We start from the raw sequence: 27,682 nt of genomic DNA on the forward strand, positions 1-27,682 counted from the left end.
ATGATATAACTTTCACCATCTGCTCCATGTAGAATCAGAGCCATAAAATAAAACATATTCAGGGCGTTATCACATAGGGTCCCTACAGTCATAAGTGTTGGGATTCACACAGATGTGGATGCGGAAAGTGTAGTTTGGAGTTCAAACTCAGCTTGTCGGGCTCAGTTCAGTTACTTTATCCTTGGACTCCTGCTATTGTTAGCATGTTAGCATGCTATGGTTGCATAATCTCCAGGTATGAAGCTGTTAAGAGCTGGTCATTAGTTCTGAGAAATCTACCACCAACATTGAATCATTACCAAATTTAATAGCAGGCCATCCAATGGTTGTCAAGACATTTCACACAGGAATCAGCTGACATCGAATCAAAACGCCTGTGAAATAATGGACATATTCTAAATAAAAATGCAGAAAAGATGGCAAACAAATGCAAGCACGAACTGTGCAAACACACAACTGTGAATCACGAAACAAGCTTTGGGAATGTGGCATGAGGAAAGAAATGGATTCAACATGTTTCTCAGGCCTCATATATACATACTGTGCTGTACATTGTGTTCTGGTGAGAAACACTGGGTTCAAATAAAAATGTGGCTGTTAACAATAAAAACTCCACAGGGTACCTTAAACTCTGGATGTTGATGTCAGGCAGCTCGGTGTGTTTTTTGTTAAATGTGATTTTATATGTGGTGTTTGTTTGAAATGCTGCATATCCCAGTTCAGAAAAGGCTTGTTTAAAACTGTTTAAAACTCTCAGGCTTGTCTTTTCTATCAAAGTAATTCATTCCGTTCGCTTTAACTCGTCAAGACTTTGGCTGCAATGGTGCAAATGAAAAGTCAGAAGCTGTTAACACAGCAAAGTACCAAATCTAAATAAATAAATCTAAATTTCCCATCGGTAAAAGATTCACCTCTTTGTCAGCCTGATTCAAGGAGCTGCCAGCTTCCAGATGCTGTGCTGGCTCCCTCAGAGGCATCAGCTGTCATCACTGACATTTAAAGATATTTTCACCTGCTTTTAAACTCAATGAGCTGCTACTAGGCAGATGTTTCATATCTGATTACGCTGACTTGAGACATGCGGAAGCTCTTGGCTATGTTTATTCATGTTCAGACAGCATTTCTCAGCCATCAAACGATGAGTGACAACTTTATCTGGGGTTCAGGTTTGCAGTCCTTTGATGATTTCATTGTTTAATCGTTATCTAAAAGCAACGTGAGCAGTCAGGAATATTGAAATATGTGATTTTTCTCTTTATTAAACCATCCTGGGCTCATTATTTATACAGTGCACTGTATTTCAGTTTATAAAAGTAACTGCACTGAACAGCCGCCATGGAGACCAATTTGATCGATCTTTCCAAAGCCTCGTGCATAAAATCACAAAACGCTTCATTTAGAAAAATACAGACAGAGGAAGCCTGCCAAAATATATTACAGCTTAATATACAAATATATAAATGTACATTCAATAAATACAATATGAAGTATTCTTGAGATGTATTATGGCTATCATGTAGGCCAGTCCATCACAAATTACCATGGCTTGCATGTTTATTTTCAGCAATGTTGCAATGTTTGACCTTTCAAAATAAGGGCATGTTGTAGACTGAGGTAAACTGTTGCAGGTGAGACACTGTTGACCTAGCCATCACTGGACATTTTAAAAAGTGACCTTCAATTTCATGAAAAAATGACCAAGTCTAAAAAAAAAATGCATATCCCTGTTGAACCGCAATCTCAATGACCTTAACATCCAAATGACTGCAGGGGGCCTTTTAAAGTGACCAGTGACACAATAACCAAAACGCAATCAAAGAACAAGGACGGTTTCAAGAGATCAGATATTAACACATGACTCGTATTCAAAAATATATATAATATCGATTAAAAAAGGTATTTACAAAGAGGGCTGTGATTCTCTGTTCAGTAGATAGTAAATACTTCTTTGGTCCCTGTTGATTGTTGGCAATTAGTAGTTAGGTTAAGACAAACATAAGGGCCAAATGATCATTTTGCACATATAAAAAAACAAAAAACATGTGCCTAAATTATGCCTATCACTCTGAATCATTTATATTTTTATGACAATCCAAGTTCACATAGGCAAAGAAAAATCAGTATAAACAGTACATATAGGCTACAAAAGCATAAACAAATGATTACAAAGATATGCAGCAAAGGCTACTGAAAGTGTACATTTGAAAAATGTGAGCACATCATCACAGAGGAAACCTGTAACATTTTTCAGCAGCAGAATTTGTAGAGAGACAGAAGAGAGCTGGTGAGCAGGCTGATTTCCAGCACTGTGGATGAGGCTGTGTTGGTTGCACTGGGAGGTGAAGTCATGAGGCACAACAGGAGGGAAACGAGAAAAACGCAGCATTTAGTTATGTGTCCAGTTACTTGCAAAGGCTTTCCCAGTGTTGCGCTGTGTGCTGTCTATCTTTGGTTATGTATGTATGGACGGATGATGTGTACGACGGGTCGGGGTTTGCGTTCAAGTGCAACTTCAAGCGTCGTTCTGCCCGTAAAGACTGCCCTGCATCTTCAGCTTGTGCATCCTGGAAAGAAGAAGAGACAATGGTGAGCAGGGGAGCTCGTGCTTCTGATAATGCTCAGCAGGGCTCACAGGACGGTCATTGTAATCAGAGTATTCTTCCAGTTATGTAAACAGATGTATGGAGGTTGTAGTGTGCTCTTTCTCTCTCTCCCTTTGTTCAAAAACTTATTTTAAATAGCATATTCACATGTAAATTGCGTTAGTCATTTGTAAATAATTCTGAAAGGTCAATGAATAACTGACGATAAATAACCACTCAAAAGCACACAATGTGTTCTCCATATGCAGGAAGCTTCTCCTCGGCTTACAATTTCTCTTTGCGGCTCATGTTGTCTTCTTTTGACTTGACAAAGACTCCACTTTCTCCTCCCCTGACGAGGTCGACGAACTCTCCGTCCTTCGCGCTGAAGATCACCCTGGAATCACAAAAGGGGAAACATTTTAAATCACCTGTGTGACGTACATAATTGTCTTGACAATCACATCTTTGTGGTGGTGACGAAGAGCTTACTTGGACTGGGTCTCCCCGGACTTGACGCGCAGTTTGCGGATGTGGAACTTGCTGCTGCCCCACCAGTCTGACCAGCTGATGATTGTGTCCTTCTCCCAGCGCAGCTTCACGATCATCAGGTCACCGATGTCCACATCGGTGGTGACGAGGAAGGACAACGTGGTGTTACCGTTCAGGACCGGCCTGCAGGGTGAAAGGAAGAGCAAACGTTCTCAGGTCAGGCGGACTGTCTTCTACATGGAGCCAGTAAAGGCACCCGTGGTATGTGTGTGGATGCATGTGTGACGTATGCAGCACAAGAGCCTTTATTTAGAGTCGGGGGGTAGTTGCAAACACTGTTGCTGACCATCATGACTCCATCAGACTGCGTGTATTTGATTTTCACATGCTGGATGTTAAAAGCATTGTACTGTTTAATGTGCGTACAGGACAAAGGAAATGTCCTCCTTCTCTCCGTGGGTTCCATACAGGGAAATCTTCATGGGCTGCTCTGTGAAGCTCAGCCGGTCCGCGCTGAAGAAATGCACCTTCACTTGATAGTGGAAAACTGGGAGAGAAGAAACAGAGAGTTTACTGAAGGCCTGCTGTACACTTGTCTCATACCACTACTTAAAGTTAAACACCAGAGAAGCCCTTATGTAACCGTAATCTCTGTCTTCATGTGACTGTCACAGTGCTGCGTTTAAACACTGAGAGATTTGTGCTAAATCCTGCTTGATTTCATGTGCACACCCTTGTGTATATTCATTACCACAGCCTATAACTACTCACTAAACATGCTAATACGTCAACACACATTTGAACATCCGTTACAAATTGTTCCACAAAAATTCTGCTGACTTGTGCCAAACTGTCATTCTTCAATTTTTCCATTGCTAGAGTATGAGACGCAGCGGTGTTGCATTACCTTAGCACACCCTGAGCAACTAAAATACCCATGACCTCTTCTTCATGTGACCTCCTGAATAGTTGCTACTTGTTGTACATGTCTGTTAAGTGTTAGAGCTCCCCTTAAAGGTGTGTATAGTCTTTTTGTACCAGCACTAACTGTACTAATATTCAGCTCCAAGGAGCCACATTGACACTAAGTCCGTTAGACAACAGTAGCTCACACACTGAGGATTACTCCAATTAAGGAATGTGCATGAATTAACTCAACTCTCGCTAATCCTCAGTAAAGTACATAAAGCCGGTCGGATTTGTCTGCAGTAGTTAAATGCACTTCTTCTCTAAACCTACAAACTCCTCCTTTTTCCCGATGTTTACCTTTGTAAGGCATCATTTCGCGGGTCTTGAGGTACATCTTGGCGCTGCGGGTCATGCGGATCTTGTTGATGTTGTAGCCGAGCTTGTTGCAGCGGTTCTTTCTGCAGCTGAGGCACAGCCCCTTGTTAAAGGCCTCTTTGGAGTTGCAGCGGTAGGCGAAGCTCTGCTGCTGGGTGTTCAGCAGCGAGTCGATGAACAGGTGGATGGAGCGCTCGTGGGAACATTTGACGAGCTGGTCCATATCTGCAGCACGGAGGGAACAGAAGCTGTGAAAAACCTCGGTCTGTTTTCAGAAGGCGTCATGCAACAGAGAAAATGTCTTCCTCATGTGTGGCTTTTATGGCTCTTGACATGTCAGGGTTGAGTAAAATGACCCAGATGGCATTTCTCACCAGCAAAACATGTCCACAGGAAAACAGCAACAACCGAATCTGTGGCTGCAGCTGTTATGACTGGAGACAAACATATTTTAATTGTAGCCCTGAAAGCTTTTATGGAGTCAAAGTGTCTGCTGACACCATGTAAACTCACTCAAGGCTGTCTTTGACGATTTACAGCACGGTCGCTGCGAATGTTTCGCTTTAATGTGGGCAGAGATGTGTATTTATGGTACAGCGTGTCACACAGACGAGGTGGAGAAGATTGGTACCACGAGGTCCGATCAACTGGAGCCCCTTACTGACCACTGGTTCTAATAATAAGGCCGTATGCGTGCCAACATGCAGGTATGTGTTTAGGTCATCTAGTTGAAATGCAGACACACTGGCTGCATTGCCTTACTACCAATGTGAGCGAGTGTTTACAAACTGCAACATAAAGCATCATCTCAAGCAGAAGTGCAGTGAGGTACATACTCTGGAGGCCCTTGATGCCCTCTAATGCGATCCCCAGCAGTGTGTTCTGGATGTCGCAGCCCGGCTGGAAAGTGCCTCCATTGGGGTAAATGTCAATGTGGCCCACAGGTCTCTGGATGCCGATGCTGCGATCCGGGGAGCCCCTGGTGTTGGTGTGCAGGACATCCACAAACTGGGCGTCGTCTCGGGACAGGGTGTTCTGGTTGTCTGCATGCTCGAAGGTGGGACCAGCAGGATCCAGGCCTAGAAGAAAGGAGAGTGAGGCATTTGTTGAGCACAGTTCTGTATAAATAAATGCTGTGTAGATAAAGACACACATAAAAGCAAAAAGAAGTGTCTACGAAACCGTACGTTAAAACATTTGAATGTGTGGCCTCTTTACTCTAAGTGCAGCTCTGCAGAACCACAGAAGCTCAGAACAATGCAAAGCAGTGATTGTGGGCTCGCAATGGGCTGCTGCCTCGGATCACAGTAAAGATACTGTTAATCGGAGCAGGTCAGCAAGATTTCAAAGCTGGATAAACCTCATCGTGACAAATAGGGGGATTGGAGCCTTTGACTGGCATCCACTGGCTACATGTACATATACAATACATGCATGGAATGTAATGGCCATCGGATCATATTTCACTGGTGTGCTGTGTTGTTTTTAGGAGCAGGGCTGGAGAGAATAGCAGCCATGTATTGCATTACAGTATAAAGTGTTTGCACGCAGGAATTCATTGTCTCAGACAGTAAATTTAGCCAACAAAAGCACCAAATAAGCTCAAATGCTTATAGCTGAAAGCATTACACATGGTCATGCTTAAATCATGTATTATTATACAAAAAGATGCAGGTTTATCTACTTTACTGCAACAACTTCAAATGAGGCTCAACCAATCAGAACTGAGGATAATAGTCACCCATTTTCCACTTAAATACATCTATGCTCACACTGTTTATCTTTCTGTACCGTAATGATGATGACCCTTTTGGTTAAGTTCATGTTCTCACCTGTGATCCTGCTGATTTTATGGTCAGTGAGGTCTCCAGCGATCCCAGCCACATGTGCTCCCAGACTGTAGCCCAGCAGATGAATCCTCTCCCAGGGCAACTGCAGCACGTTCTGAAAGCGAGGAGATGGATGAGATATACCAGGAGAACATGCTGACATGCCTTAAAACAGTTTAAACTGAATCCTGCAGACCTGCCGGAGGGATTAAAGCTAATAGCAGGCTGCACCTGGCAAAGCGCTGCAGCACTCGTTTCAAGTCTGAACAGAGCCTGGGACCTAATCCAAGACGAGGATTAATTTGTGTAATTTTATGCTTGCCAAAACTTTGCGAGCTTTAAACTTGGAAGTCACGTAAACAAAGGACAAATAAATGAAAGTGTTATTCATGCCAACATCCGTTTTTGACGTGAAGTCCACCAGACAAAGGCAGTGCTCCACTGGATATTGAGGCTTGGAACAAGAGGCTGTTGTCAACCACTAACAATGCCATAAAACGCCTTTATAGGGCGTTCATCATAACCACTAGGAAGACATATCCGCAGCAGCAACGCCGGGTACAATAAAAAATATTACATCATTAGCTACAAATACGCCACAGATTCACCAGCTGCTCTAATTTCTTCACAGGCAGGTTGACATAGATCGCAGTGATAATTTGGTCATCCAAATGCAGTAGGCCAAATCCACTTGTCAACAAAGAGGATGTGGAAGATCCGATCCAGCTGCTAGCCAGCTGTCACGCAGCATGGCTTTTGTGCAATGGAAACACTCACTTGTAACCAGGTAACAAACTTGGCGACGTCACGTCCCACTAGTTTGGTGTAGGCTGCGGACGTTGGGTAGTGCTGGTTGGCTCGGGTCAGCCAGTCCACCACGATCACGTTGGCCCTGGGCTCGCGCTCGTAGAGGGCTGACACCAGCTTGGGCACCCAGCTCTCGAACATCCCCGTTACCTGCAGTGACACACACATGCTTGTTTTCTTTTCTTTTTTTTTTTTTTTCCACAAACATATCTGAGGTCAGCTGCAGGGTAGCATGATTTATTCCAGCCAAAGTCCTCATTTTGTGCCCTGGAGGGAAGCCAAGGCGTCATCAGGTTCGAATCTCGTTGCATGACTGGCTCTGAATCACATTAAAGGAGGGGATGTGTGGACTGTTTGTGAGCTAAATCACCGCTCTCAGCCTGTCTGCTCTGAAGGGTGCATGCACTAACACTAATCTAACGTACGGATATGAACATCAGTTTGTTGGGAGTTGGTTGCACTGGCAAGCCTCAAACTCTGCCTGTTTTATGTTCATGCAACATGACATTTTATAGCATTTTTTCAGCTGGTATAATTTCACTATATCAGTATCTCAGAGCAAAAACTGTGCACATTACCTACACAGCACATGAACAGACACTTGACACTTAACAAATGAGGCACCCATAAGACAGAGTCTGCTAGGATTTGAATATGTTTTTCGAGAGTAGATCACGCTGATGACAACTTTACATGATATACGTTGAGAATGACGTACCGTCCAGCCATGGATCACGATGAAGGTCTGTGTTTCTGAGTTGAATTCACACTCGTTGATGGTCTCGATCCTGCCGGTCACGATGTAGCACATGTCATCATCTGGGACGTCCGCCGTGCGCAGGGAGAACTTGGACACAATGTCAGTGAAGTCTGTGATCCATTCAGCAGTGGTGGGCAGGGGAGTGGCAGTGACGGTGGTGTTTACTGTTACAACACACACACGCACACACACACAAACAGAATGCAGTATCTTATTAGATTCAGGGATTCTGAGCAGGAAAAGGTTACATTATTATCACATCATCCAGCTCTGTGCATCCAGCCAGTAATATGAGCCACAGTTCTATAAAACGTTTTCATGCAGAAGACAAAGTAAACACACTCAAACTAAGAAACAGCAGCTTTTTTCATTCATGCATGTTCTGAAACCTTGCTGCGCTTCTCTATTACAGCAAGTGACCACTGATCTCACCAGTCTGACTCAACCAGAAGGGGAACAGCAAGGCAGTGTCGCCCTCTTTTGTTTCCCCTGCATTTCTACCAGCAGAAATTGAATTAAACCTCAAAATACTGTTAAGTTCTGGATTTCCTGACGAGTTTCAGCTCAGTTACACTAATTAAATTTTGATTAAAAATTAACTCTAAACTAATTCAGGACATTCAGTTCTGTAAGATAAGTCGTTTTTTTTTTTTTTTCTTTTAATCAGATAAGCCATGGCTTTATGCGGAGAAATGTCATTAATAAGTGAGGTGGCGCCTTTTTGAGTAAACAATAAATGCTGGCATACTTTTTTCAGTTTTAACCTCTAAATGAAGGTGATTTTATTCGCATTTGAAATTCAGTGGCTCCCTCTGAAAGTTTTCCTCTCCGCGGACAAAAGGCCCGTGGCTGCAGCTTTTCTTCATGCACACATGCAGACCTGCAGACCTGAGCTGCGGAAAGGGTTTCACGGGGTTACCCGCGGTCAACGCGGAGCGGCGCTCATTAATTAACCTGCTTCCCACACAAAGTTCCCTTCATTAGAGCTGCTGACGATTCGTGGAAATAACACGCTGACAGACAAACACACTCGGTCTTACCGAACACAGTGCTGGTGGGGGGTTCAGGGTCAGAGGAAAAAGTTGCAAAGATGTTTCCCAAAATTATCCAAAATGACAAAAAACTGATATTTTCTTTTCCCATATTATTGAGCAGTTTTTTCCTCTAAAAGTATCCTGAATAAAAAACTCTCTAGATGTCGGTCGACCAAGTGAACAGATATCCAATCGCGTATTTTAAGGCAGAAAGTGGTCCGGAGTTGCGGTTTAGGAGTAAAACTTCATAATGGACTGTCACAGATGCCGCTCCAAGTCATCTTTATGGGTGGCTCATTTGAATATTCAGACAGGATTGGCTGAGGGTTAGAGGGGCGGGGCTTAGGCTTGGTCCCGGCTCTGTGTCAGTGAGGAGAAAGTCATTCACAAGCTCTGCTGCCATCAGGACTCTGCATGAAGGCCCATTATCACCGTCACTGATCAGTAATCAATGAGTTTGTTAGATCGTTAACAAGTGACAGGAAATTGCATTAAAAATGTTACTAATGTATTATTAACTAAATGCATTTAAATGTTTCAAAAGTACAGTGCAGAAAAGGCCCGTTAGAGATATACTGTTATATATTATATCATTAGTTTGTATTACTGATTGTCGGTGAGTAAGAAACATTTTATTGTTGCAGTTTTTATTATTTCATGCACCATTCTGTACTTATATCTGTAAAAAAAAAAAAAACACATTTTATAAGCTTATCACCTTTTCTGTGTAAAGTATTAATTTGTAAAGCAACAAGGAACTACAGCTGACAACCAGATGCAATAAAAAGTCAAATATATCAGTTCCATTCCTCCTTTGATAATGTATAACATTACATTTATTGTTCTGTTACTTGCAATTCAATGTCAGTTTGCTTTATTTCACCAGATAATCGAGTCAGTATCAGTTCTGGGTACAGACAGTGTACAGTAAAACACAGTCAAAACAGTATGACTGGGATTTAGCCAATGAAGGTTACAGCTAATGAATAATAAACTTCTTTTCAAGCCTTAATATATGAAATTTTTCCAGGTTCAGACGTCTGTCTGCTTAGGAGGTCAGAGCAAATTCGGTTTCTCTTTTTTATATTTTACATATCTCATTTATATATTTCAACTATCATGATAACTATCATGAGATATTTCAAATCTCATGATAAGTTTGTTAATTGTGTTGCTACATGTGGCCTGAAAAGCAACGTCAGAGCCCACTGATGCTTCTAGCAGTCAGGTCAGATGTGACTATCTCAGGCCAGATCTCAGTCAGTGTGGGTGTGTTAAAAAAAACCTTCTCCCATTGGTGGACCTCTGTTGAGTCTGCAGCTACAAAAAAAAAAAAAAAAAAATGACAAAGCACAACTGGAATACAACTGATACCACAATATTGTTCCATGCCTTCTGATTGCATGCAAAAAGGAAGCAAAAGGGGAAAAAACAGAAAGACATAAAGAAAAGTACATTCCATGTATCATGTAAAATGAAAACAGGATGTTAAGACATCCACACTTTACGGTGGCATTTAGATCCCTTTTGTGGCACTTAGGGGCACAGAAGAAGCCCAGAAAGCTCAGAAATGAGAGACACATGTGGGATGAGAACAGGCATGAGAGAAATGTGACTGAACACATGTGTCTGAGTTTAATGATGATTTCAATGCCAAAACACCTGCATGAGAACATTTTACACGTCTGTTGTCTCTCCAAACCGAGAGCAGTAAAAACAGGCTGACCTATAGCCTAGATATTTTTTTCACGTTCTCTCGTGTCAGCACCATAATACCACATAATGTTCAACAGTAAAGGATAAAGTTTCTCAATCGTGACATACATTGGTCTTATCAGTGCCGCGTGAGATGCCCCCCACTGTGCAGCTTAATCTACAGAAATATTATTCTTCAAAAACCCGTAGAGAAACGAAGCTAAATGAGATTTGGATTAAGATATCACATGTGGAGCGTGACTCAGGAGCAAGGCACCACGCACACAGGTGCTGCGGCTGCAGCAGTGTAGAAATGTAACTCTAGTGTTTCACGTCTTCATTGTTTGAACAAACAAACAAATCACTAATTCTGCAACACTTAAAGTGGTATTTCAAAGTCATACTTAAAAAAGTATAGAAACTGTATTTAAGAGTACTTTTAATAGTAATAAAGTTAACTTATGAAAAGTACACTTTTAGCATAATCCTTTATAACACAGTATTAGCATGCTTAATTTAAGTATACTTAAATTTGACTTCATTTTAAGTATATTTAAGTTTATTCAACACACTGATGATATAATACAGTTGTACTGCAAGTGTGTTTTGAATGCTCATGAATTACGATTGTCACTGGTGGACTTCAGTACACTTAGAGTTTATAAAAAGTTGTGCCAATTTAGCAACTATTTACACTTCAAGTATACTCAAGTATTACTCAAGTGGTACTGAAGGACTGCTCAAGTACATTTAGGTATACTTGAAGGCGACAAAAATAGCACAGAGTGGAGTTTTCACATTCTTCAAAAAGCGTCTACGTTGGATGAAGGTGACAAAATACAGAAATGAAGCAGCGTTATTTCACCAAAGATCAAGCCTTTATTTTACTTTTGTTTTACACATTACATGAACTGGAAAATGTGTATTCATCTTGTTTGCCGGGTCAGTTAGAAGTGCAGTTCACACCAATCACAGATACCGAAATCTATTGTTTTTAACCATGTTTTACAGCTGGGGTGTCTGAGACCCCTTCATCATGTTGACAAGCACTTCTCATAAAATTAGGGAAAAGTCGCGAAATTTCGAGGTGATTAAACAATGTCGAGTATGTTTTTTGAGCTGTTAATGAGACCCTCCAGGACTCCAAGCAGAACATTTAGGTTTTAATGGTTGAATAATAGGGAAAACCTCACTTTCCTTCATGAAAGACCAACATTTTCTGCATGATTGAACTGTCCTCAGTAATCAGCTGCTGCTCTATATTTGCCCTCTCTAAACATAGTCTGCTGTGGCTTTTATCTTACATGTTCAAGCGTATGCGTGTCTATGTATGTTTAGGTGTGTTTGCATGTATGCATGTGCCAGCGATTGTTGGGAAGGTGATGCTTATGGCCAGACCAAGAGGCCCAACCCAGTGATTAGAGAGAGGAGCAACGCCTATCCCTGAGCCTGTGATCTCAGTCGCCATCTCCACATTCACTGCCGTTACTGTATTTGACCCCAGGGGAGACCCGTGGTGATAAACTACAATGTCATATCCTGTATGAGACACACCCTGGCACACTCATCGAAGCTGAGGTTATGCTGGGTGTAATTATCAGCAAAAAGAGGGAGAAGGAGAGTCGAGAGATAAAGATACAGAGAGACAAACTGCTTGTGGTGTTTTGCTCTGTGTGCAGATCTGATGAGCCCCACTTTAATGTCATTCAGCCAGTTTGATCTCCAATTAGTTTGGCTTTGACCCCGCGACCTGCTGAGGAAATTAAAAGATCACGGCAGAAGAGAGCGTCGGCTTCCTGCTGAGGAGGAATTCGTTCACTTTCCTGTTGTTGCTTTTTCTTCTGCGAACCTAAAAGGCTGCACATTGGTTTCACATTCCTCCACTGCTGAGGGATTATGTCGTCCGTAGCCTGCAGAGCAGCGTCGAGCCGCGCAGGCGGCTTCATGCATCTGCTGATTGCAAATATTTGAATTAATCATAAATACACTCCATCTGTTTCTTTAGACATCTCCTTTCTCTTTCTCTCGTGCTTCTGGCACTTGCATGTGTTTGTCGTCTACAGGTGTAATCACAGGTGTGCCTTATATCCCAAATGAAAACAACATACAGTGAGTCATGCAAACACTGAATCTCTGAAAGTGAGACATGAAACATGTGTTTAAGCTGCCGTGCAAACACACACTTGCACACACAGACCTTTAATGGTGAAATCCTCAACATAAATGTCCACTCTGATGGCTAACTGAGAAGGCTGATTCTAGGAAAACAGGGATTTGGTTTCACAGGATGATGCAGCATAAATATTATTGCCAAGCGAATTTGCTGGGGCCCCCATGTGTTTCAGAGAGGTTGCACCATGTGTGTACAGTATGTGGCTTCCACACTAACTTCCATCTCCTCTTCCTCTGCTCCTTCAGCTGTATTTCTTGCACACTGCTGCCCGTGCAAGGCCATCCTCTCATTGTTTTTCATGACTTCACTGACACTCATCACGCTGTGTTCTCTTTTTTATCCGAATGTTTGCACTCGCTCTCATTGCCATCACTGTCCAGACACATCAGGAGATGAAAGGACCTTCAGGAATTTCTGCAAAAACCTTGAAGCTAGCTGGAAAGTAAATAATGCCAAAGAAAAAAACAACAACTCATGAATCAGGGTTTCACTGATCATAAGGTTTATACACATTTCAGTTAGTGGTATGAATGCTAAAGGGCCATTCAGAAATCCATTAGACGAGGAAAAAGAACTGCCTGGCAGGACGGAGAGAAAGAAAGGCTCCTCAGTGGGAGTTCAGTCTTTTACGAGTCTCCTGCTAAAGACACAGTAAGGTCATAAAAGAGCTGCAGAAAGACTCGAGGAGGAGGCGAGTGTGTGTGAGGAAGGCAGTATTTTATTCCTCTATTCAAGGGTAACATGAAAAGGTCGTGTTCGACCCTCTTGGCAGCAGTTTAACGAGGAAACTAATTGATGCATCAATTGTGTGTGTGCATCAGGACGTTTATATCTAACATACACACAGCGTGTCTCCTGTTTGCATCCACGCTTCACTGTAAACTCTGTGCGCCCCTTTCCTGAACCTTTCAGTCCTCGCTTTCCAGTAAGTAAACCAGCGAGACACCGAGCTTCACAGGAGGAAAATAACCTACATCCTATACGATCATTCGTATAATATGGTTTCAGATTATCTAAAACGCCACATCTACAAAAACATCCAAACTAATCATTATTTTATTAAGAGAAAGAGCTGATAAAATCACTTCTGTGCTCTCACTGTGAGCCATTCTGTCTTTTGTAGGGTTGATGATTGTGATCTCATATATTCAACATATATATATATAAAAAAAACATATTTCAATATATATGAAACTTAAGTGCCTGCACAGATGCCAAATCATAACACAGCATGAGGACATTTTTCTCTGCTGGTTTGAAGAGGCGTGCGGGTAGTGCAGGCGCCAGGTTTTGACAAGGAAGAAGAATGCATGGAATAAAAACGGAGGATACCTCTGGCTCTGCTGCATCAATTTGAGCTTTTTTTTCCAACTGTCCGTCATGAGTCTGACAGTGTAACTAACTCGATGGAGTACATAACTCATAAACTCAGTGAAGTGATCTCAGCGAGGAAACAGTTGTTCAGACTCTGCCAACAGTATATGAGAGCTGAATGTATGGTGAGGGTGAGGGTGACCTCAAGAGGATGGATGAAAGCCAGAACCATGAGCTTCTCCTTATGTAATGTCTGACATATATGAAAATATATTTAGATACATAGGAAACCTAAGTGCATGTATAGATACCGAGCCTTAGGACTGCACTGTTGCACAGCATGCGGACATTTCTGTCTGCTGGTTAGATACGGTATGTAAATAACAAACCTATATACAGACATGCATACACACACACGCACACACACAGATGCACACATGGGTCAGAGGCTGTGCATCTGTTGCTGCATGTCCTCTGTAAATCAGGTCACACAGAGCATCAACTGTCAACTTGCATGCGGTCCAGAGAGTCCCGACAGTGACATGCACACATAAAGCAAGCATGCACGCTATGTGGCTGCAACGCACACACGTAACAGACACAATCACACACCAGTAGTAGTTTTCTCCAGTTTTTTCCATCAGTTTCATGCCTGTACATTACATAAGTGCTTTTAAGCATGTGTGTTGGTGGTTTTATCTAAACGTCATGAGAGGAATGCAGCAGACGAGAAGCCTGAATGAGTCCTATGTTCAGTCCACAAGCGCAGCTGGTCACACAAGTGTTAAGTCTCAGGTGGCTGTGCACGCAGCAGTCAGCACCAGTCTGGTCAGACCGGACTTTCTCAACTCTGAAGTGATGTCCCAAGTCAGGAGACAGAAGACATTTCATAACGATTTGGTTCCAGCTGTTCCAGAGGATGCCAGTGTCTGACCTTGCAGCTACCTCATCTTATCTGAGAGCAAACTGTAAAATGCATGAAGTGAAAGTAAAATACATTAAATATTATGAAGTCTTTAATAAAGTCATGAGTTTTCTTTCTTGTGCAACCAGGCATAACAAATAACCCAAATTAAAGGCTGAGAAGACCATCAAAGATTATTTTTAGGTCAGAAACCACTCAGGCATGAACATTTGACGACAGGCTTTTCTCACAAAGTTTTGCATCCTTCAAGCCTTGTGTCTGGCCGTCCTCCTGCCCCCCCCTCCTCGATGAGGTCTTGGACTGCGGTGACCCAGCTTGGCTCAGCTTTGGCCTTCGCTCTCTTTTCATCAGTCTGCCTGCCGTCTGAGCTCGATGTCTTTGGCAGGCAGAAAAGAGAGTTTGCATCATTCCTCTCGTGCTGCTCTGGGTGTCCTGCATGAATGATTGTGAGGAGCTCAGGATCATTGTTCTGGCAGCAGACCTCTACCAGATGAAGGATTTACCCTGTTGTTGCTCCCTTAAAAGTCCTGAAGAAAAAATGTTTAAAAGTATTGCAAAAACATACTCAAAACCCATGAAGTTCCATACTTAATATTATAATTTTCCCCATAAATGTATGAGTTTTGATAGAAGTGCATGGTGGTTGAATTGCGTTGTGGGTAATGTAGGCAACTGGTTTTGACATGGAAGAAGAATGTATAGAATGAAAATACGATATCTCTGGCTCTCTATTGGCTCTCCATCTGGCATTGATTTTGACTGATACCTGGAAGAGACTGGATATTTTATATTTTCCATTATAAACTGCAGATTTTTCTAATCATATCAGGGCTGCACGATATTGTGGAAAGCCATTTGACAACAACACTCTAAAAAAAACATTTCTTGGCAACAACAGGGCAGGCTGGATGATAAAAAGAATTAGATTAATGTATACAGGTGTGTACCTGTATACATTAATTATGTTCCTATTTTAATCACTTTCTGCATTTTTCTGTGACCCACAATGCTAAAACCTTCTCCTGAAACCTCCCCCAGCCTGCAGGCCAACATGTTGCTCTGAGCTTCAGTCCTGTGGAAACACACGAATAAGAATGTTGTCTCAGCTTTGTTTTTCCTCAGCTGTTCTATAAGGCTCGTGATGGATCCACCTGCGGTGGTCTCAGGTCTGGTGCCTTGCAGACTAACATACAGAGGAGCTAATGCACATGAGGGTACCATGAAACGCAAACATGTAACGCAAACATTAGGACCCCGCCTCAGCTCCCCTGCTGCAGCGTCTCACGTTCACATGCACTGCCGCTGATTCAGAGACGTGAACCAATCAAAGCGATGAAGAGCTTACTGAAAACCTGCTGTGCGAGATGATGTGAATTGTTTCTGATGTGCAGAATGGGGTAGGGATGTGGCACCTGCTGTCGTCATCATATTACCTGCTATACGTCCACATACCATCACGAAGGGAGAGAGAAATGGCACAATGCAGGGTACAGCAAAATGTATTGCAGTTTGTAAAACCTAAACCCAGCCCGGGTAGATAAGATCCAAACATCAGATCCATCTTAGGACTGACAGCTACTGACAAGGTCACAAACCCAGATGCACATATAGAGAGGAAGAAAGAAAGAGGGGAGCTGCAACAAACACAGAAACATGGAGGATCCTTCAGATATATGACCCATCAGGACAGACATCAGAGAAAATAAACACAGTGAATGTGCAAAGGTCAGCAATCTGGGTAAATGATGTTGCACAGCACGGGGTGACCTGAGGGTCAGTGGTGTGTGTGTGTGTGCATACCTTCCCCATTGACCTCAGTGCAGCTGCTTGCATACAAGTCTGTCTGACTTTAAGTGTGAATGTGTGTCCAGGTGAAGTATCTCTACCTCTCCCCAGCGACCACACTCCTGTTGATTTAAGCTGTTCGCTCTACATCTGGTGGACTATTTGTGGTGGTGGAGCTCTCCCTTGGGTTGAGAAGAGAAAAGATGTGAACTAGCAGCAGGGACACTGCTACATTTCTGGATTTCATCCCCAACACCCTCTCACCCACAAGTCAAGTCGTCTAGGCCCACCATCTTCTGTCTCCATTTTTCCTCACATCTGCCCTGCAGCGCTGCTGTCATCCACGTCCACATGGATCCACAAGTTTTTGTATGATGTAGTGCATGGATGGATGCAGTGACTTCAACCCTCACACACGCTTGTTTGCAATGTAAATGTTGTGTATCAGCTGGTTCTGTAGCTGCATTAACTGTTGATTAATCTGCAACAACTTCTTCTTCCTCAATAGAAATAGACTAATGCCCAAGCTTCTATTTATGGTTATATGACGCCCTCTAGTGGACAACAATAAAACAACAGAAGACATAGAGGGTTTCATGAACTGATACCAAGATTAATTATTCATAATCATAATAAAACGAATTAATTACCTTGTGTGGTTTCTGTGTCTCCACATGAAAGATGGGGTAGCCCGACCTGCAGATTTGATATGATCAGAGGCGTCAACTGTATTGCCACAAAATCTATAATAACACTTTATTGGCTGTAAGTTTGTTAAGGCGCATATTGTCTTTAAACTGTTTTCAGTTGAGTATATGTCAGAAAGGATTAGCAAATGATCACAATCATTTTTGAGTTTTACTCAGCATCATAACTTTTTTGGAATCAGGGTCACAAGTAATTATATAAAATTTTCATTTATTAAACATACTGTGAAAACAGGGACAAGTGCAGCCAGGACACAGGGTAACAACAAGGGAAGTAAATTTTGAATTTAATAGGAACTTTCAAATCAATTTTTTTTTTTTGTATAATGTAATAATATCAGCAAACTATGCCCACTGACAAGCTTCATGTTAATCAGAGACTGGTTATAGCATTATGCATCACAGTTTCTTTAGTCTTTGACAAGTTGAACTGCAAGTGAATTTGAGTTTTACAAAGAAGAAAACAGACTCCTCATCATGTCTCAGAGTTTGACGTCGAGACCACAGCAATAACACCAGCTACAGGGTTTTTAAGAAGATCTGGACACATACACCTGTTCAAAAATTCAGTTTTGTAAAATGTGCACTTAAAATGAAGCTCGGACAACTATCCAAGAGTGATGAATACTTTCACAATAATATATATACACTGAGTCATCATTCATTTGCACTTCACACTCGAGCTGTAGTGTGTTTTAGGAGGAAAGTATCTGCTGAAAAAGAGGAAGTTTATTTGTAGAAAAGGAACTTGTGGCCAGTAATAGGTGAGGGCGAGGGAAGTTTGAGTGCAGAAGGAGCTATATCTGGAAATCATATCTTAGACAATACTGATAGTTGGTGTACTCATGACCTATGAGTGTGAAGTACAGAGGTCAGACTTCTATAACAAGGATCATTTCCTGGTCAGCCTTGTAAGTGAGAATGATGTATGCAACACTGACTCTTACTGGGGTCACTGTCAAAAAGTTGGACTCCAGTCAGCTCTCCCAGGCCACCCACTGGGTTCTTAGCTTCTCACCTCATTTCTTCACCAGAGGTCTTCGAGCCACGTGAAATATATCCATCCTCACTGGACTTCAAGTTGAGTAACGCTCCCTCTGCTATTTGGGAATATTTCAGAGTGCAAGTACCCCATATATGTTACAGAAAAAGGTATCAGAATCATAGCCACTGGTTTTGACCAGAACAAGCTTCCACAGTATAAAGTTTGAGTTTGCGAGCATTTTGACTCACTTAACTCCAATCCTGAGTCAAAAGGGCCAAGAATATTCAGTGTTACACTTAACATGCTGCATTTTTATAAGATAGTACACTGCATTACGACAGGAAGCTCTACTAGAAGGGCTGAAAATTAAATATTTGCTTCAATGCGTCGTGCCAGCTCATATACTTGTTCTGTTGTGCTCCATGTGATCCCCTGAAATTGACTTTGGCAAATTAAATTATATCAGGCAGCGTGTCTCCACATCAACACTGCAAAAAGATGAAAAATATTTTATTGGAGGAAATTTCACCCTGTGAATTTTACACAACTGAGCTCCACTTGACAGCTGATATTCTCTGCCACTGAACCGAGCATGGCAACTAAACAACACTGTCAACACATGGACAGGAAAACAAAATAGGACACTTTCATGCAAAAAAACAAATTTGATTTACATAAAACAATGCTGAAACATCACATTTACATTAAATTTTAGATTTTTATCATGAACACATACACACTCTTGGGGCTTCTTTAAGCATTATCCCACAATCACACAAATCAAATACTTTATAAAAAAACAACAAAAAAGCACAGACTGAAATATTAGTTTAAAAAGGCCAACATGTATAGTGTGGTGTGCGACATGTAGTTTAAAAACCTTTTCTTCAGCAGCATAACTTCACCAACCATCTGTCTTATAAAAAGAATAATGTCAACTAGGAGCCTCATGATCGAAGGCTCATTGAATGACAATGGAAAACTACATACAGAGAGATAGACTGGTGAGGTTAGGTCCATCAGCCCAGGTGGCTATAAAACATTTGGATTTACAACACAGAGCTCTGATGTGAATCTCCACCACGGGCCAACATATTCTTGCCAGCAGACAGTTGTGTTATACAAACAAGGTAGGAGGCAGGAGATCACTACCATCACACACACAGCGGGGGGGAAAAACTGGGAACCAAACAGAAAAATAAAGATCTACATCAAAAATGGTTTGAAATTGTGTCAAAAAAGAATTCCTGATCTAAAAACATGTACAAAACCAAGATGGTCACATCCTTCATGATATGACGTCCTGAAACGGTCCCACAATTGTCTTCAGACAGACAGATGTCAGTAGCGCCGACCAAAAGCTCCACCCTGCAGCCCGCTGCCCTGCATCAGCTGGTTCTGTCTGTTCAGAGCTCCAGAGAGGGACTGAGACGTCCCTGTGTTCATGTAGCCTCCACGGCCGCTGATGAAATACACAAACACACAGCGATCAACAAACTGTTCTGGCTACTCGTGTGAGCTGAAGTTTGTCTTAAGAAGGGACGACATAAAAAAAAAAAAAAATGAGGCTTTAATCTAGAGACTCACCCTGCCATTCCACCACGTGCCATATGGCTCTGGCCTGGGATTGCACCGTCTCTACCTGGAACAAACAAAAGTAAATATCAGACACATAGACCAAGACCACAGTAGTTACAGCTTTGTATTAAAAACAGCTCTACATTGCATTACGTAGGATTGTAACCATAGTTGCTGGACATTTTCCTTCCTTCCTTCCTTTGTACCAATCCTCAGAAGGCAAAATACTGAATGTCAAAATGTTCATGATATTACAAAAGTAGCCCATAAACCTGCAGGACGGTTATTACACACAACACACACACACTCAAAAGCACGGGTATGCCTACTTTGCCAATTTCTGTCTCCGTCCATCTTCCGGCTGGAGTCCCAGTCTCGATTCCCTTCCCTGAAAAGACAGACAAAAAACATTTTTTACAGCCTCTCTCTCCTTCAGGGAAAACGTCAGCACTGGACTCTATTTAGGTTTTCACGTGGCTTGAACTTAAGCCAGCAGCAGCTCATCTCGGTGCTCACCTGGGATTAATGCGTTTGTCATAGCCTCCGCTCCAGGAGTCTCGGCCGTCTCTGCTGTGTCTGTCCTGTCTGTCTGAAAAGTGCTGCAAGGAGAGACACGAGACAGTTAAACTCTCTCACTCCATGTCCCTGTGCAGCTGATACACACTTTAGGCTTCAAACTGCCTGAGGAACAGTTTAACACATTGTGTTTTACCCTAGCGATAACATAAAAATTATATATTTCAACTAAAATAGTTTGACTCATGTACCTGGTTAAAAAGGGCGTGTGATACATCTAGACTGTAGTGAAATTTAGGATTCAGAACAGTTGTAATATGATAATAGCAGTTGTAGAAGCAGTGGAGTGTAAGCTGCTGGAGGAGGGTCCACACCTCTTACCTGACCATCTCTGTCTGCACCGATACCACGAGTGTTGTCACGCCTGTCTATCATCATGTCGTCTTGGTACCGGCCCCGGTCCCTGTGGTCGAAGTCCTGATAACGTTCCTGACGACCAAAGTCTGAACGGCCATAACGGTCATCCATGGCCATGCGTTTATCGGGCCAGTCGTCTTTCCTAATAAAGGAACAACCGACAACAACATTAGGAATCAAGTTCATCCAATGAGCTGCTCTGCAGTCAGTCAATATATACAGCACATACAGAAGCACTGAAGCTCTCATTGTGATTGTTGGTAATATTCTAATGACTGAAATGAACCACTGCTATGTGGTCAGCATCACTACATTATGTCCTTTATTCTTTACCTGCCATCCATGTCATACGGCCTCTTGACGGGGCGCCGCTCCTGTTCATAGCGCAACTGCTCCTGCTGCCGTCGCAGCTCCTCGCGCTCCCTGAGGATCCGTTCCTGCTCGCGCCGCCTCTCGTACTCTATGCGTAGCCTTTCCCGCTCCAAGAACTGACGCTCCATACGGTCTGCATCAAGGCGCTGCTTCTCAGCCTGGGAATCAAACCATTCATGGGTTTCAGTGAGATTATGAACTCGTGATGAAGTAAGGCTGACGATGAGAAATTTGACAAATTGATATATGCTATACTATTTCTATTACTTTATTAGGAAATATAAAGAAGCAAATGTGTGCAGAAACACTGATAGTGATGCAGTGAGAGAGAAATAAGTCATCAGACAGTACCTCCAGCCAGTGTCTCTTCCGGATCAAGTGTTTCCTCTCCTCTCTCTCCCGGAACAGACGGATTCGCTCGCGCTCACGGTCCGGACGGTTGTCACGGTCGCGGTCCCGGTCACTGCAAGAAGATGGCAAAGATCAATCTCTCAGCACCAAATGCACCGTTTTAAAAGACAAGTGAGCAAATACAGGTTAAAAGCATCTATACATAACAGCTCTGTATTCATACTCAATTACGTTTATATTAAGCCTTACAGAAGGGTTCAGATGGCCATTTCTGGACTCCCCCCATGATCCTTACGTGTATCTGCGTCTCTCCACCTCTCTGATCTCCCTCTCTCTTTGTCTCTGCCTCTCCCTCTCTCTCTGCTCTTTGATCTGGTCAAATGACAGGATGTCTTTCTTCTCCTTACTGGGTGACTTGCGGTCCCGACTCTTTGAGCTCTAAAGAAAGGAAGGAAAATGTAAAAGAAGAAAGTTAGGAAAGGGTACCTGGAAGTTATTTATTCGAAACCTCTACTAATTCTAAACTATTTTATGTGACAACAGTCAACCAGACAACTCAGGATTAGAGAGAAAATTACAAAGTAATAGTAAATACAGCAGATAGTAGTAATTGCATAATTGTTTACTTACTCTTTCCTTGCTTTTAGTTTTGACGCTGATGACAGGCTCCCCTTTGGACTTGTCCATAACTACAGTCCTCTCATTTCGCCCTGTCAAACAAACATGATTGATATTGTCAAGAACGTAAGAATTATTTGTGTTTGTATATATAAATTAAGAATTGTGTTAGCTCACCTTTTCCATCTTTTCCTTCTCCCTCAGACTTCTCATCCTTTCCATCTGATCTACAGGAAAAACATAAGAATGTGAGCTCTATCAGAAACATATCCATAATCATTTTAACAGCTCAATAACTGGTTTAATTTTCTCCAGTTCAGTTGGTAGCTTATCTGCTCTTGAGTGTTACAACTCAGGGGCTCCCACTGCTGTGGTTATAGCTTACCACTGGAGCATGTCTTACTGAAAATGTATGCATCCATATTTAAATGCACTTTGGACCAGAACACCAGGCTGGAGGGGAATTTTTAGTAAGAGACTTTACTCAAACATGCAACAGCTCGTAAGTGGTCTTACTTTGAGTCAGATGAGTGTCTCCTGTCACTGCCAGACTTCTTGGCGTCATTTTTGTCTGCTGGCTTCTTCCCTGCAGGCTCATTTTTAGCCTACAATAATTAAATAGGAATATATGTCTATTTATAAACGAGGACTCAACAGATTAAATTTCACACCGATCATACTAAACAATGAACATGAACACTAACACTACCTCTCTAGGTATCAGATTACTTCCACCCCAAAAGACATTCTAATCTTTAACAAAATAATCTCTTCTCTTCTTATAAGTACTGGGTTCATGAAGATCTTTCATAAAGATTATGAATAGACTCATGGGTCTATATCTTGGACTGCATGTCAAGTTCAATCAGGATTGTGTCACCAAGTTAGCAACACTTTAAATTCTTCCATTACCCAAGACACTCAAATTTAAATCAAATAACAGAAAAGGGAGTTCTGCATACAAATGCTAAGACTAACTCAGAACCATAAGGTCTCTATCCAAGTGGGACCATGGTTGTTGGAGAACCAGTGAATGTACTGCAATGAAGCAACAATCTTCCTCTGGCACTCACCCTCTCCACAGAGATCATCCTGCCATGCAGCTCGGTCCTGTGGAGGTGGCTGATGCACTTGGTGGCCTCCTCTGTGGAAGACATGGTCACGAAACCATAGCAGCGAGCCCCGGGGCTCTTGGCGTTGGTTACCACCTTAGCTCCGACAACCTGCAAGAAATGGAAAGATACAGAAGGGGAAGCAAGACGGAGAGGTAGAGATTATTTACAATCCTGACTTTTACACTGAATAGAAACGGTGCGTAGATTCTAGGCCTACTGACAAGAAGGAGGGATCGTTTGCTCAGACTAACCTTGCCATATTTGCTGAAGAGAGTCTTCAGATCAGTCGCTCTGGTGGTGGAAGAGAGGCCGCTGACCCACAGGTTCCTGCTATTGCCTGCTGCAGCACCACTTCCAGCAGCTACACACAAATATGTGATAAATCAATGAGCATATGTGACTGAATTTGAAGGACCAGAATAGGAAAAAAAAACACATTTCACTTACCCTTTTCGTCTTTTGACTCAGTCTTGCCATCCTTTTCCTCAGAGCTAGAGACAAAGAAAACAAGCCATAAATATACAGTAATGAGGACACCTGGGATCTCTCCTCATACAGATGTATATATTTATGTGTTTCATGGTATAATACATAACTGACAGTGATCAGCCCATCATGTACCATAGTGCAGTGATTTAACAGTGAAAAAAATGGAATTATAACCGATGCCAATCCCATAACATTACTCGTTAATGGGTAATAAAGTGGATACGTGAGTGTAAGGCATGACAAATGAAAACGGACAAATGCACAGAACGTTTTTACCTCCAAAAGAGCATCCAATTTTTGCTAGCAAAGGAGCCAATGCAACAGAGATAGCCATTTTGGTTTCTAGTAGACAGAAAGCAACAAACCTCTTGTTCTGATCATCGCCCTCTACAGAAGAGGACTCTTTCGCTGTGGAGGCAGAATCCGCAGCAGTGTTCTCTTCTGTCTTCTCATCTTCCTCACCCTTCTTAGACCCAATTTCTGAATCAACAGTTTCACCCACAGCACCCTGTTCGCTTACACTAACATCCTGCGAGCTTTTGTTTTCAGCGTCAATTGTCTCTTCTGGGACATTCTCTGTGTCCCCAACCTCTTTGGTGTCAGTCTCCACAACATCCCTGTCGTTGTCCACATCTCCAGAGCCGGCCTTGTTGGACATGGCACCAGTGTCGGACACATTTTCTTCCTCTGTGGCGGTGGCGCCTTGCTCTTCTTCAGGGTTCGTCTCGTGGCTCTGGTGGTGCTCTTCGTTAAGTGGCTCAGATAAACAAGACCCGGCTACTTTGTCATTTTCTACGGATTTAACAGGAATAGAATGGCACAGAGTTTAATCACTTCTGAAACACATCAATGGTTAACGAGGAACTGGCAAGGCCTGGATTAGGAACGTCATGACCACTGGCCTGTGACCTTAGAACTATGTATTAACACGATGAAGCAGACCCTAACGAGAGACTGGAAAAGAACCCAAGGGCTGGAGGACAACCAAACAACTAGTGCGACTAACACTCTGGCTCATTTCTCAAGCTGAACCACTTCAGTCTGTCACCTGATCCAAGGCAGATAAAGAGTTCGGTGTTGAAGAGAGCCACAAGATCAGCAGTACAGCAACAGATTCTCGCTGCAGTCCCATCTTCTTTCAGCCTTTGACTTTGCCAGTGTCCATTCGTGATATACCAGAACTTCAGCTCAAGTCCAGCAATTTCATATCCAGCTGATATCTGAGTCAGTGTCTTTAAACATTCGCAACAGTTGGTGAGTCTTGATGAATCTTCTTTGTCTTGATCTTCATGTGGCAACCTAGAAACACTACAATCACCTGCAACAGCTCACACCTCCCTCACGCTGACATTTAATTGCTGTCAGTGTGCATCAAATTGTTAACCACTGATGTTTAACTACTGCAAGAACATAACTTGCTGCTCAATAAATATTTACCATTGAAATTATGGTTAACCAAATTTCAACACAAAGCCAGCAATTCCCATTGGGCTTCCAGTCTCTCTTCCTGGTTGAAACTAAAAAAGTGTTTGCATTCCAAGCTCAACACTGTAAAAAAGATGGCTCCACCTTTTTATAAACCATTTCCTACAGTACCTGTTTCTTCTTTCACGTCGTCTGCATCTGGATCCTGAGCCTAAAAGAAAAGAATGACGTCTCAGTCAATGTGAATGCTTGTGATTGTATGTTTTACTGTAGCATCATAAGCTTTATATACATGACAAATACTTGTGAGGGAACATACCGTATTGATTGATGAGCATGTCATAAATTCATCCCTCTCCAACATCTCAGACTCATCCATCTGTTAAAATGCATACAAATGCAGTAACATTGAAAGAGCCAGTAAGAAATAAAAGAGTTTAAATTTAATGGACACGTTCATAGTCTAGTTTCTCACCTCCGGATCTCTTCCTTCATCTTCTGAAGCCCTGTCGTTTTGCTCTTCATTCAGCATTGCGTTTTCATCAGAGTGAAAATTCTCTGCTTCATCCTCATAATCCTCGGCTGGTATTCCATTGTCATTCTCCGTCTCATCCAGAACATTCATGTCGAGGATGTCCATTTCTTGCATGCTCTCATGCTCATCCTGAAAAATAAAGAGGCAAATAATGTAAGAAAATGTAAGACAATTCAAGAGCAATATCCAAAGACTCACGCACCCTGCTCCAGCAGTGCTTAATCGTGTGAAAATAAGTTCAGCAAACTCACAGGGCCGTCATGGGAATCCTCCTCGATAGTGTTGTCCTCCGGTTCATCATTCTCTTGCCTTGTATCTACAGGCAATTTGCATTAGGTTAGAAATCTCATCATTTGGGTGTTTTACAGATATCAAATCCCTGTTGCAATCTTAATCTAATCCCACACATCGTAGACATGACAGGTCCTACCTCCACGCACTTTTTAAAAGTTCTGTGACTGTCGTAAAAGTGCTTTTCAACACTTCAGTTGCCACATTAGGTACATCTAGCACCAGAATACACTTCAAAAACAACTTTCCAAATTAGCTTTGCCATATAAAATAGCTCTCTTACACAAAATTTCAAGACTCATAAAAAGGCAGCCTTTGTGCCTGATGACATCTTTTGTTCAACTCATTTGACAGTATAGTCATATTTTAACACTGGGGAACTTAAGTGTAGGTTACACATGCATTAAGTGGGTATAGACCAAGTTGCCAGTTTATTAGGTACACCTAGCAAAAAACTGCCAGTCTAATACAAGAGCACTGATATACATTTTATTTTAATAGTACATGTCATGGTAAATGGTGTGAATATAACAGCCGTAAACTCATCAAACACTTGGGTGTTTTCTCTTGTCTCTTCACGCAAGTCAGCGCGTGAATGTGAGCGTGCACAGATATGAAGCACCACGAGACGGAGTGTCACTTGTCATTTGGAAAGCAGAGAGCTCTCCAGTATCGTTTTATCTAAACGGAAACCACTGGTGCAAACCGTGTGTCCGTACAATCATTTACGGTGCAAGGTTACGTGGTGTCCACTTCGCTTAAACTTTACCTCTGGCAGTCCGTTTAGGGGTAGATTTCTTTGGGGCCAACTCCGGGGCGACAATAATCTCATCAGGATTGCCACCCTCTTCCTCGATTGCCTGTTTATAGAAATTTGAGCAAAACAACAAAGAAACACTTTAATAGACCGTAGACATCAGGAGGTTAAAACAAAACTAACGTAAAATGTGTAAAAAGCCACGAAAATGACAGCATTTAACCCTAATGTGCAAATGTTCGCAGGGCTAACGTTAGCACACAGTTCAGGTCAATGGGCCTCGTAAGCTAACGTAGCATTAACATTCTAGCCTGTTGGTATTATAGGGTGCATTTACGAAGCAAGGAAATTCAGACTTTGGTAGCTAGTACTGGCATTAACCTAATTAACTGCCTAGTTGCATAACAAATGCGCAGTTAAAAAGACCTTTTTCAGACGTTCCGACAGCACACTCTTCACGCCTGTGGTGTCCAGGTTTCGTTTCTTCAGCTCGGCCTTCAGATCAATAACTCTAAGCTCCGACAATTTGCGGACCTCCGCGCCCTCCGGGACCTCCACGTCTGCTGATGGGTTAGCCATCGTTTTGTCCGTGAAAGTATCCCTTCAGCTTGAAACAACCCTTTTCTGCACTTTATTTGCTAATGCTACACAACAAATGGAAGCAGCTGGCTAGCAGCAAGCAACGGTGCAAAATGGAGGCCGCGGTGAGCCCAGGTGACGTCAGGCGCATGCGCCGTACAGATATAGTGCATCGATGAGCGCAGGAGTTGCGCTCATTTGTAAACATTAATCAAACGTATTGAAAATGCATGTTCAGTGTTAAAATACAGGCAAGGATTAGTGACA

The 27,682-nt window shown here is 42.3% G+C and overlaps 2 protein-coding genes across 2 annotated transcripts; both read right to left on the reverse strand.

Moving 5' to 3' along the window:
* Positions 1-1,248: 1,248 nt before the first annotated feature.
* Positions 1,249-9,026, reverse strand: lpl (lipoprotein lipase). The gene is made up of 10 exons (XM_041936140.1): positions 8,795-9,026; positions 7,713-7,918; positions 6,965-7,144; positions 6,191-6,302; positions 5,195-5,437; positions 4,341-4,583; positions 3,501-3,621; positions 3,075-3,257; positions 2,872-2,979; positions 1,249-2,564 (listed from the first exon to the last, which is right to left on the reverse strand). The coding sequence occupies exons 1-10, from the start codon at positions 8,895-8,897 to the stop codon at positions 2,513-2,515; spliced, it is 1,551 nt and encodes a 516-aa protein (XP_041792074.1). The 5' UTR covers positions 8,898-9,026; the 3' UTR covers positions 1,249-2,512.
* Positions 9,027-18,867: 9,841 nt separating this feature from the next.
* safb (scaffold attachment factor B) lies at positions 18,868-27,535 on the reverse strand. Its single transcript, XM_041936139.1, has 21 exons — positions 27,263-27,535; positions 26,849-26,939; positions 26,040-26,104; positions 25,729-25,917; positions 25,573-25,632; positions 25,425-25,464; positions 24,194-24,620; positions 23,787-23,830; positions 23,591-23,700; positions 23,298-23,447; positions 22,741-22,829; positions 22,402-22,451; positions 22,237-22,316; positions 21,902-22,044; positions 21,607-21,718; positions 21,217-21,413; positions 20,848-21,025; positions 20,467-20,549; positions 20,280-20,338; positions 19,960-20,014; positions 18,868-19,834 (listed from the first exon to the last, which is right to left on the reverse strand). The coding sequence occupies exons 1-21, from the start codon at positions 27,413-27,415 to the stop codon at positions 19,714-19,716; spliced, it is 2,496 nt and encodes an 831-aa protein (XP_041792073.1). The 5' UTR covers positions 27,416-27,535; the 3' UTR covers positions 18,868-19,713.
* Between the last annotated feature and the right edge of the window lie 147 nt (positions 27,536-27,682).

Source organism: Chelmon rostratus, chromosome 4 (genome assembly GCF_017976325.1).
Source record: "Chelmon rostratus isolate fCheRos1 chromosome 4, fCheRos1.pri, whole genome shotgun sequence".
Lineage (NCBI taxonomy): Eukaryota > Metazoa > Chordata > Actinopteri > Chaetodontiformes > Chaetodontidae > Chelmon > Chelmon rostratus.

Bases quoted from the DNA above. Each gene is read 5' to 3' on its own strand.
- lpl (XM_041936140.1), bottom strand. From the start codon at position 8,897: ATGGGAAAAGAAAATATCAGTTTTTTGTCATTTTGGATAATTTTGGGA. The intron at 6,303-6,964 runs GTGAGTGTTTCC...CCTCGCTTTCAG, and splicing joins AGTTTGTTACCTGGTTACAA to AACGTGCTGCAGTTGCCCTG. The intron at 3,258-3,500 runs GTACGCACATTA...TTCACCCTGCAG, and splicing joins GAGGACATTTCCTTTGTCCT to GCCGGTCCTGAACGGTAACA.
- safb (XM_041936139.1), bottom strand. From the start codon at position 27,415: ATGGCTAACCCATCAGCAGACGTGGAGGTCCCGGAGGGCGCGGAGGTC. The intron at 22,045-22,236 runs GTAAGTAAACAA...TCCTTTCTTTAG, and splicing joins AAACTAAAAGCAAGGAAAGA to AGCTCAAAGAGTCGGGACCG. The intron at 21,414-21,606 runs GTACTGTCTGAT...TTTGATTCCCAG, and splicing joins GGAAGAGACACTGGCTGGAG to GCTGAGAAGCAGCGCCTTGA.